The following is an 11,507-nucleotide window of genomic DNA, read 5'->3' as shown; positions in this document are numbered from 1 at the left end:
AAGGCACGCCCCTCCGCAGTCAATGCGGCCTCTATGTAACGTTGTATGTGTGTCTATGTACCCGATTTACCGGTTTACATGGTTAATGCAGAAGGAAGGACTTCTCTTGTTATCTGTTTATGGTGTGCACTTGTCGGTGAAAGTCAAAGCTCACTCACTGACTCGTTACACATTTGCTTCGTGCACGGTTTGTGTTAGAAACATTTCGCTAACTTACAGGAAGAAACCGTTGCCCTGCAGAAACGTTGCTATATGTGTTGCAGTCCAAGATCTGGTCTGAGGATTACTGAAGATGGGAACAGCTTTGATTTATGACGAGGAGATGACCAAATACAAACTCCTCTGGGTCGAGTAAGTACATGACCAGTGTACCGATACACTTTGGTGACGTTACCGCACATATAGCGATTTAATCAAGTAACGCTGAGCCTGAATGAATTACGCTTCATTTACTGTGATTCAAGTTACCACGACTGTTAGCTCTTAAAGCTAACGTTAGCATAAATGTCACTTATTTTCATTCCTAAATTATGCTCATTACTTGGTAACGTAACGTATGTTGGTAATTACAACTAACGTAACAATAAAGTAACCGTTAACGTTGCCTCAGCTAACCTTGTATATTTCATGTCTTAAGGACATAAGTGGTTAATTATCTGTTAAATTTACAGCACTAGTTAGTAAATCGTGAACGTTAGCCTACTTCAGATTAGTCATCAGTGCCATAAAATAATTGTAGGAACTGAAGTTATGGTTTGTTGTACCAGCCCGGTCGGTTAGCGAGGAGCACCCGCAGCGTTAGCGCCTCCAAGCAAACGGCTAGTGTGTCTGTGGTCTCTAGATACTTAGTCAGTTAACCCACACATTAAAAGCGTAAAGTTTTCACATTCGCTCGCTGAGTCTTTTTTATTACGACAGTGTTTTTCTCAAATAGTCCAGTTGTTATTTTGCCCACCGTTTAAGCACTTTTTATTTACACTTTACTGGTTAGCTCCAAGCTAGGTCCAACTGCTGAGTTAATGTAGTTCAAAATGAACAGTGCCAGTCTGTGGATACTATAACCGTTTTGAAGAGATAGGTTTATGCTCTTATTACAACTTCATATAATTTTTGGCATAGTTTTATATATTATTAGAACTTTTTTTTATTATTTTAACTTTTTTATTTTATATTATGATTTTGTGCTTTGCTGTATTTTAGGTAGCCTTGTGTAACATCTTGGTCAAAGGACTACAGATGAGAAATAGCCTTTTGGCTAATTCTGGCATTTTAATACAATGTGTATTTATTAATTTGCACTGTTCCTTCTTAAATAACCTAAACTAAAACCAAAAAACACAAACAAACAAACAAAACCAACTAAACTTCAACCATTAGATCACTGTTGAATTTGGACAATAGCAACTATTAGAGCTTTGAATGTTATGTACTCAGTGTGTATGTGTATTTGCACTTCTTTCATTTGTTTTTCAGTTCAATTAAAAGTGATTTTTGGGGGAAAAAATAGTCATTATATTGCATTAATGGTGTCAAATTAATTTAGATTTTATCCAATTAGTCAGTTTTGTCATTTTCTTCTCTTTTCAATAAGATAATTGTCAGGTACTGCATTGCAGCTTTTCTTTTGTTGTGTCTCTTATATTTCATTACATCGTTCCTATATTTTTTAAACACAAATTTATCCTTATCAAGTCATGCTATTTGTATCTTTTTAGGGGAAGGTCCACTGCTTGTTGACATATAAAAAAGTAACACACACCAGGGGTTGTAGCAAAGTGCCTAACACTGATCAATTTGAAAGTAGAGGGCAGTATGGGTCCATATGCAGTTCTCTTTTCTTTAGGTGACGTTTCAGCCCTCTGACCTTTTTCAAAATCAACAATCCTGCTGGTCTTAAAGAAAGCCTGAGTGCCGACTTGTCATTTAAATGAATAAAAGAGAAATGCTTATGGAGTCAGAGGGTATGACACTTGTTCACCACTGCTTTTTGACTTACTTTTCACCACTATGTGTTTTTTTTTTTAGGTTCTTTGTAAGCAAAATGCAAAAGTGAAATTACTGAACTACCAATGAAAATAAACCCATGAATTTCAAATGATCAAACACAAATTCAGTTGTGCTGAATTAAGATACACATCCACTAATCTTGAACTAAAATTCAACTTTATGGAGCATCATTCTAATCTTTTCATTCCCCATCAGCCCAGCATGTAAAGTCGAGGTACCGGAGCGTCTGACAGTGAGTCATGAAGCTTTGATAAAGACCGGTCTTGCTGATCGCTGTGTCTCTGTGCCTGTCCGTGAGGCGACGGATGAAGACATCCTGCTGGTTCACAGGTCAGTCCTCATGTTGACAAAAAGCCACCACCTGGTTCAGTTAATGTTTTTTTTTTTACCTCTGTGTGAGGCTGGAAAAAACACCTACATGCACTTTGTTGCTCTCAACAGTGAGGAGTACTTGGAGGCGGTGAAGAAGACCCCCTATATGACTCTGGAGGACCTAAAGGAGTTCACCCTGCAGTACGGTGACGTCTACTTCCACCCAGTTAGTCCTGTGCTTAATATTCTGATGAGCTGAGTTGCAGCTGTTGTCATTTATCAGCATTGATAGGTCAGCTTCATTCCTGGCTAACTGTTCCTCTTTCTCATTTACCAGAACATCTATCACTGTGCCAAGCTGGCTGCAGGCGCCGCACTGCAACTAGTGGACAGTGTTATGACGGGGAAGGTGAGGAACGGCATGGCCCTCGTCAGGTGAGATAACCCGTTAGACACAGCAGGCCCGATACGTACTGTGATGTTACAGTGAGTGTGTACGAGTTTCTCTTTTGTGAGGAAGATTGCTTTTGAATGTGTTCTGCTTTAGCACTGTAAGATTTAATCCATTTTAGGACTGCAATGATCAATCGATTAATTGATTAGCTGATCAACAGGAAATTATTCTGCAACTATACTGATCATTGATTAATTGTTTTAGTCATTTTGTAAAGCAAGAAATGTCACATTATTCTCTGGTTGCAACTTCTCCAGTGAGAGACTTGGCTGTTTTTCTTTGTTTTATGTGATACAAAGGTTAATATGTTTTGAATTTATATAATTACACACTGAATACTACATATTTTTCTGTAAGCTGCAAGGCATCAGTAAAACTCCCCTGTGATTGTTGATAGACCACCAGGACACCACAGTATGCGCAGTGCTGCCAATGGATTCTGTGTCTTCAATAATGTGGCCATAGCTGCTCGATATGCCAAGCAGAAATATGGAGTTAAAAGGTGACTTTATATATTTTTTTGTTAGTTCTTGCAAGACCTGCTGTATTGTTTCTGCCAGTTTTATTATCGTCTTTATGTATTTTCAGGGTGTTGATAGTGGACTGGGATATACATCATGGTCAAGGGGTGCAGTACTGTTTTGAAGATGATCCAAGGTCAGTCTTATCTAACTGAAGGATCCTGAATCGTTTAAGTGGTTGTTGTCTTCAGTCGTAACACACTCTGCCTACTATATTTTTTTCCCCTTCAGTGTGCTCTACTTCTCATGGCACCGCTACGAGCATCAGAAATTCTGGCCCAATCTCAGAGAATCAGACTACGACAGTGTTGGCAAAGAGAAAGGCGCAGGATTCAATGTAAATGTACCGTGGAACAAAGTAAGTAACGACAGGAACACTTGGAGATATTAGGAATACCTTTTTAATTTGTGAGGCTTTCTTTGTGAAAATGTTACTGGTTTTATTTTAGATTCTATTTCTGTATTGACTGAATGAATAGAGGTGAAAGGGAGTTACAATTCTGCTTTGATAATAATGTAAATAGTCTTTTTATTTTAAAAATTAAAGGAAAACATGCCAAAGTGATCATTTTAAAAAATAATAATCAAAGCTGCAACCTATGTTCATTATTCTCTACCTTTAGAAGAATCATTTAACATATTAAAAATTATCTAATTATTATAATGTCCATGCATCAGTTAACAGTGAACACAGTGGTATTTTTTAAATTGCTTTCTTAGTCTGACCATCAGGTAAAATATATGCAGTCTGAACAATTGGAAAACAAGTAACTTTACAGATTTTTGAAGCTGAAAGAAGAAAATGCTCTTGTTTTTTTGTGCTCACTATATGAAATATTGAATCCATTTGCTCGATGGTTGTGGGCACTCATTCGTATGTATATACATTTTTTTTATCAATGCAGTCTGAATCTGATATTTCAGGTGGGAATGAAGAACAGTGATTATCTTTCAGTCTTCTGTCACGTCCTTCTGCCAGTCGCATACGAGGTGAGCCATTTTGGAAACTCACATTTTGCTAACAGGTTGTGTTGTAGATGTGTTGGGGATCATTTATCTGCATATGTGATTAATTATGTGATTCTCTGTCAGTTTAGCCCAGACCTGGTCCTGGTGTGTGCAGGCTTTGACTCAGCCATTGGTGACCCAGAGGTAACGAATTAAAGTTATCACACCAAAGACTGAACTGTGTTTGCAGTTTAGCTGTAGATTGTTGTTTATTTTTGAGGCCATTTTATTAGGTACACCTGTAAAATCTATTGAAATTCAATCCAACAGTTGTGCCATTGTTGGAAACATATAAATAAAAATTATATTGACGTCATAGTTATAGGTGGTGTGGTTCTCAACTTCGACCTCAGTGCCAAACATATAGTTACATTAACATCATAAATATCATCATGAAAATAGACTTTATGGCAGAAAAGTTCTGTTGAATTGCATTAGATTGTTCAAGTGTGCCTAACAAAGTTGACTATGTAGCGTATGCATGTGCACCCCTTGCCCATATGTTAGCCTTCCCAGTCGTGTCTGTTTGCCATCATTAGGACATGATCTTGTAAACTGACTTTAGAGGGTCTTTATGCTTTTGTTTTCAGGGTCAAATGTGTGCCAGTCCAGACGTCTTTGCCCACCTCACCCACCTCCTGATGAACCTTGCAGGAGGGAAACTGTGTGCTGTGCTGGAGGTCAGGCCACAGAACACATACTTATCATCAACACAAACATGTGAAACACTAACTTCTTTTCTCTGCCATGCCGTTTATCCACTGGATTATTCTAGTTTAAATCTTTTTTGATGAGAAAGAAGTGGTTAAAAGCATCACAGATGTGTTCTCACTTTAGAGTTAGAGATAAAGCAAGCAAATAAACCAGCACAGAAAAAAAGACATGTTCACAACCATCTCCTTATCCCACTTTTTATGTGGGGCTTTACATCATGTCACTCCAAATGGGGCTGTCAATATTAACAACTATTAAGTTTGAATTGTAAATGTGTAGGAGAGGGGGAAGCCAAATCTTGTTGAGCTGTCGGATCATTCCTACGTTAAGAATGACCACAATGGCCGAGCATCCAATCTATCAATATGTGCATATATTACATGTGCATATCTATGTTACTTTAGCCACCTGTGAAAGCTCTACACATTGCTCCCATCACGTTGGAACATTTGGTAGTAAAAGGTTTTACTGTGCACATGTTTTCCAGGGTGGATACAACCTGACTTCCCTCCCCCAGTCTGTGTGTCAAACAGTGCAGACGTTGCTCGGAGATCCTGCGCCTCGACCTGCAAACCTCGATGGTCCCTGTACGAGGTCGGTCTCAACAACATTTAGATTCATGTGTCAGATCTTATCTGCTGTGTGTTTGATAACTGTAATGAATTTATTTTTCTGTTTCCAGTACACTTGAGTCTCTTCACTGTGTCCGATCAGCTCACAGGAAGTACTGGTCCTGCCTCAAACATGCAGGTAAAACATCTACCTTATTCTTTTGGAGCTTTTTGAGACATTTTTTTAAAATAGCATTCCACTGATTTAGCATTGCACTCCTTTTAAAATGGTCGGACTCCTGATGGAAAGTATAAAAAAGGATCAAAATCGATGCAACAGAGCCAGAGATGTTATCTTTTTTACTCCATGTGTTCTTCATCCTTATCCCAATCTGGTGCCTACATTACCCACAATGCAACTTAATTCAGTCTGAGATTCAGGTGAGCCTCATGCCTAAATCAGAGATGACTTTCATGCCCATTGCTTCTTAAAATATCTCATGACATCTGTCTCCAGCTGAGCTACCTGCCTCTGAAATCAGCACGAAGCGCATGAAATTAGCAGAAGAAGAAGAAAAGGTGGAGACGAGAGAAGAGGAGAAACACGCAGAGGAAAAGGTGTGGCCAGAGCCGCTGAAACGTGTCTCTCCTCCTGTCCGCACTGCTTTAATCCTTCCTGATGGCGTGGCTTGCCCTGATGGATGTGAACGCTTCAGCTCATTAGAGGACCCGGTCATAGTCAGCAAACTCAGGTATGAAGCTGTGGCTGCTGATTTAATCTCACAGGAAAAAATTATCATAGGAGAAGCTGAATTAATTCATAGTCATGATTTCATATTTATTTTTCCACAATAAGGGAGAATTTCCTCAAAGAAGATGACAGCGATGCTCTTACAACCCTCTCTGGCCTCATCGCCCTCGTAGAGAAGATGCAGAAGAACGAGGTACAGTCTGGATATTATTTGTGTCTTCTCGTTTCGAGTGCTGTGTTGTGATCTGCTTTGCTTTGCTGACCTGCCTACATGAGCTGCAAGCTAATGTCATTACATTTAATCACTGTTCTCAGATCCGCAACGGCTTGGCCCTGGTCCATGATGTCTCCATGGCGATGATGTGTGTTACCCAGCATGCTGCAGCTGCTCTCAGTAACCGGTACTGCAACATGGATCTAATCCATATGCACAGTGACTGTATGTCTTAATATTACTGAGATAGAAGAGTGATGTCGTGATGAAACAATCCACCTTATTTTGGGAAATACACTGACTTGGTTACTTGCTGAAGGTTAGATGACAAGATTGATACCGCACTCATATGTGTAAGCTACTGTAAGTATAAAGGTACAGCCAGGAGGCAGGGAGCCAAGTTTAGCATAAAGACTGGAAATGAGGAAAGGCTGGGTCTGTCCAGGGGAAAGTAAATCTGCCCACCAAGGTTGAGGGTAGCAGACACCAGCAGACTCAATAAACTGATTTGCAATGCCAGTAACATCGTGGGTGTGGAGCTGGTCTTTCTGGTGGCAGTGTCAGAGAGGAGGATGCTGTCTAAGATAAGTGTCATCTTGGACAATGTCTCACACCCATTCCACGATGTGCTGGTCAAACACAGGAGCACATCCAGTGATAGACTCATTCCCCCAAGATGCACCACAGAGCACCACAGGAAGTCATTCCTGCTGGTTGCCATGAGTCAATAGACTGGCGTTTGGACTTTTTAACCTACTGCATTTATTATTCATAATTATCTATTGGGTGCAATAATTCAACTGTGCAATATTTTCACCTCTTGAATGTATATTTATTCAACATACAGTGCACATAACTGTACATATTTCTTATGTTTACTCTTATTCTATTCTCGTTTTATTCTATTGATGTATATATTGTAGTTAAATTTTCACACTTACAGCCTCAGCACAGTGACGATATATATTATTTTTAATATTTTAAGTTCTTGTGTTAAACACGGTAGCAGAATGCACATTTTATTTTCATTTTAATGCACATTTTCATTTTTATTTTATTTCATTGCTTTATATTTACATCTATTTCATACTCTTATTTTTACTTCTTATAATCCTCTATTCTTTACAAGTATTTCTGATACTGCTGACATCTAAATCTCATTTATTAACATGTTGTGTGTCTTTGTTCAATTTGTATAAAAACTATTACGACTACTATTTCTTGGCCTGGAGCAAGGCCTTACTCATTGCTGCCCATTTCTGAAGTAAACATCTGTGAAACTGCACATAATCATAACCCCCCCTATAGAAGTATAACATGTTAATTTACACTTTTTGTACGGATTAAACAAATGAGATAAAACATGTTGATCAGTGAGCTTTAGGGATGCTGGTAAGTTGATTTTGTTGTTACCTTCAGACAGAGCCAAGCTAGCTGTTTCCCCCTGTTTGCAGTCTTTATGCTAAGCTAAGCTAACTAACAACTGGCTGTAATTTTAGATTCTGGTGGCTGGGCCTTGGGCCGGTTGTTGAGGTTGTTCGGGCATCTGATCAGGATGCCTCCTGTTAGAGGTGTTCCGTGCACGTCCCACTGGTAGGATTACATATCTCATCTGGCCTGGGAACACCTTGGGGGATTACATATCTCATCTGGCCTGGGAACACCTTGGGGTCCCCCAGGAGGAGCTGGAAAGCATTGCTAGGAAGAGGGACACCTTGAATACTTTGCTAGCCTGCTGTCCCCATGACCCGACTTCGGATAAGCAGTTATAAATGGAAGGATGGACAGATATGAGAGTGGTATTGATCTTTTTATCCAAAGCTGCTTTGTGTTTGTGGGATTTTTGGGGTCAATTTGTTTGGTTCTCTCATTTGTGCTGCAGCCAAATGAAGGGATGTCCATTGTAGATGCAGTTTTCCAGAGGTTTCGTTTAAAGAACAAACTGACCTCACTGAGTATGATTAAATCAGACTGATCTGATACCACTTTTCTCCTTATGCAGGGTTCTGATCGTGTGTGTTGGAGATGCAGAGGTCCCGCGTCATGGCACAGAGGATGGGTGAATATCTTTTGTGTGTCCCTGAATAAGACTTTGTGATAAAACTTGGTAAAACAACACTAACAGAAATCTTTTCCATCTTTAGGAAAACACTCCTGGTGCAGTTCAGCAACAAGGAGTCAGAGAAACAGACATGCAAATATCACATTCCTGTGTGTCTGAAGAAGGTATGTTGGTAGAGGACTTTTCATTTTCTGTGTGCAGGTAGTGCTGTAGTAGATGCTAAATCAGGATTACTGTTTTGTTGTCTATATGATCGTATTATGACTTCTCATATTAAGATATTGGGCCAAAAGATATCTAAGTAAGTTATCTGTAGTTTTGGGCCATTTAAACACACAAAAAAAGTTTCTTAAATGTACTTTTGGATATTTCAGTAAATATTGTTCAACAGTATATTAAAAAAATGCTGTGGTGATTTGTGCATGAGTGTTTTATGTGCAGGGTATGTGTGTGTTTGTTTAAAGACAGCCTGTCCACATCCCACAGGGCTGCAGTGATGTGTCGGGGTTCACACAGGCAGTGTTGGGTCTCCTTCTGCCTCTGGGATATGAGTATGACCCCAGTCTGGTTCTGTTGGTTCGGACGCCAGATAGCGGGCTGTGTGACGGTGTGTGGCAACAACTAACAGGCCTGCTGCAGGGCCTCGCACAAGGACACACACTGGTGCTCCTGCAGGTAAGAAGGTTTAATGACAGTACAGTAAATGCCATCTCAGTCCTTGATAGTGTGGAAATACAAGTGTTAAATGCCACTCTAATTTTATCATCTCAGGAAGGTGAGATGGCATTTGTCAGCCCCACAGCCTCTTCTCTCCTCGGTGACGCTGCCCCCTCTGTGGGGCAGCTTCATTCTCCTCTAGCAGAGGACGTGGAGGCGCTGGAGAGACTGAGACACAAACTGCAGATGGACTGGAAGCTACTGCAGACGACAGGTGAATTCATATAAACATTACAGATAAAATGTGACATCTGCAGAGTTTAAAATGACCTGCACTATATTAATAGGAACTTTTGTCTCCTGAAAACAGCACCAGAAGGAGGAGGTGATCAGCACTGAAGCAGATGCTGCTTTTTTTTGTAAAGAACATCAATCAAACGTCATGATACAGTTTTTTTTTCCACAATATGTTTATTGTCAATTTTTTTTTTCTTAGAACAACCCAACAGTAAAACATAACATAACAGTAATATTAACAATACAAGTTAGGACTACACATATTCACATTACCCAGACACACATACTCTCACACACACACACACCCTCATCCCCTTGCACCTATCTAAAGTAAAATATAAATAAAATAAAATAAATATTTTCCATCATCATTTACAATTTTCTTTCAGGTAGAACCCACCTTTCCATCTTTAATTATATTCATATATGGTTCCCAAAGCTTAACAAAGTCTTTCCGTTTGCCCTTAGCAATGTAAGTTAGTCTTTCCAGACCAATACATTGCGATAGTTCCTTTATCCACATCCGTAGTGATGGTGCTTCCATGCTCTTCCAACACAGCGCAATAGCCCTCCTGGCCTGGAGAAGTCCAAAGTCCAATAGTTTAGTCTGCTTCAAGGTCCGTTTAAAGTTCTTCGGATATATTCCAAGCAAACAGAGCCCGGCATTTAAAGGGACTTTGGTGTTAAACAAGTCTGACAAACATTTTAAAACATCCTTCCAAAAATCCTGGATCTTTAGACATTCCCATTGACAGTGAAACAGAGTACCTTTCTCAGTCAAGCATTTAGAACACACATCAGGAATATTAGCAGACATATGATGAAGCCTGACAGGGGTTATATACATCCTCATAAGCCACTTATATTGGAGTAATTTCAACCTTGTATTTATTGTCTGTGTTTGTGCTTTTAAACAAGCATCATTCCAATCCGTCTCATCAATATCCTCCTTAATATCCAGCTTCCAAGCGTTTAGTTTATCGCGTGCTGATTCAGGACTATTTGCAACCAATATGTTGTAATATCTAGATACATGTCCTTTCCCTCCTAAATTTACAAGTGTAACTTCCTCAAGTTTTGATAAGGGTGGTATACACATTATCTGTTAGGTTTTTTTTGACATATAACTTTTTAACTGCAAATATTTGAAGAAGTGTTTTTTTGGAATTTGATATCTCAAACACAGCTGATCAAAGGAAAGTAAAACTCTATCTTTGTAAAGATCCATCATTTTCTGAATGCCTTTCATATTCCATGACGTAAATCCTCCATCTTTCTTACCGGGTGTGAACTGTGCATTACCCCAGATAGGCGTGAATTGAGACAGTGCTGGCATGTCACCCACATGCTTATGTGCAGCATGCCATATTGAAATTGTATTTTTGAGAAAAGGATTTTTTGTGTGCTTTTTTAATGGTCATGATACAGTTTTGTATTTTTATGCCAGGTTTTATTGTCCAAATGATGCTTTTATCATTCACACTGTGTCCTAAAATAAACAGTATTTTTCAAAATGCGTGATCATAATGAATCAAAATGATTTTCAAATGAATTTACAGGGCTTTTGATGCCTATATTAACAATTCAACCTTAGTTATTAATATTTCCTGATCTTCTTCAAGATTATTGTACCTCCATAACTGGACACATACAGGTTTGTGTTATGGATTGATACATGAACTCAAACTCTGATTTCTGTGTGAATTTACCTCATATCTATGCTGTCAAAAGTTAACATTTATTTGTTGGTATTCTATGATGATTATTGTTGGTAATTTATTAAATTATAATAGTAAAATGTTGAGGTACTACATTCATAGCTAATGTTACTAATGACTTTTCATACTTAGCTGTCACACACAAAACATGATCAGTTGCACTGTTGAAGAATAAACTACTTTAACAACAGTAAATTCCTCGACCAGCTACAGGGTTAAAGTACTGCTTACATTAATTAAT

At 38.9% G+C, this 11,507-nt stretch overlaps 1 protein-coding gene across 1 annotated transcript; it reads left to right on the top strand.

Annotated features, from left to right (window-relative positions):
* The first annotated feature begins 67 nt into the window (after positions 1-67).
* hdac10 (histone deacetylase 10) lies at positions 68-11,060 on the top strand. Its single transcript, XM_050073772.1, has 20 exons — positions 68-351; positions 2,203-2,337; positions 2,449-2,545; positions 2,657-2,754; positions 3,171-3,275; positions 3,362-3,430; positions 3,526-3,652; positions 4,219-4,284; positions 4,387-4,446; positions 4,893-4,982; positions 5,504-5,610; positions 5,699-5,766; positions 6,085-6,319; positions 6,424-6,511; positions 6,634-6,719; positions 8,535-8,591; positions 8,677-8,758; positions 9,081-9,269; positions 9,366-9,525; positions 9,622-11,060. Exons 1-20 carry the CDS (start codon positions 293-295, stop codon positions 9,648-9,650), a joined length of 2,007 nt encoding a protein of 668 aa, XP_049929729.1. The 5' UTR covers positions 68-292; the 3' UTR covers positions 9,651-11,060.
* Positions 11,061-11,507: the final 447 nt, after the last annotated feature.

Source organism: Epinephelus moara, chromosome 20 (genome assembly GCF_006386435.1).
Source record: "Epinephelus moara isolate mb chromosome 20, YSFRI_EMoa_1.0, whole genome shotgun sequence".
In the NCBI taxonomy this organism is placed as follows: Eukaryota; Metazoa; Chordata; class Actinopteri; order Perciformes; family Serranidae; genus Epinephelus; species Epinephelus moara.
The sequence above is the reverse complement of the archived record's forward strand: the minus strand, read 5'-3'. Positions and strand labels throughout refer to the sequence as shown.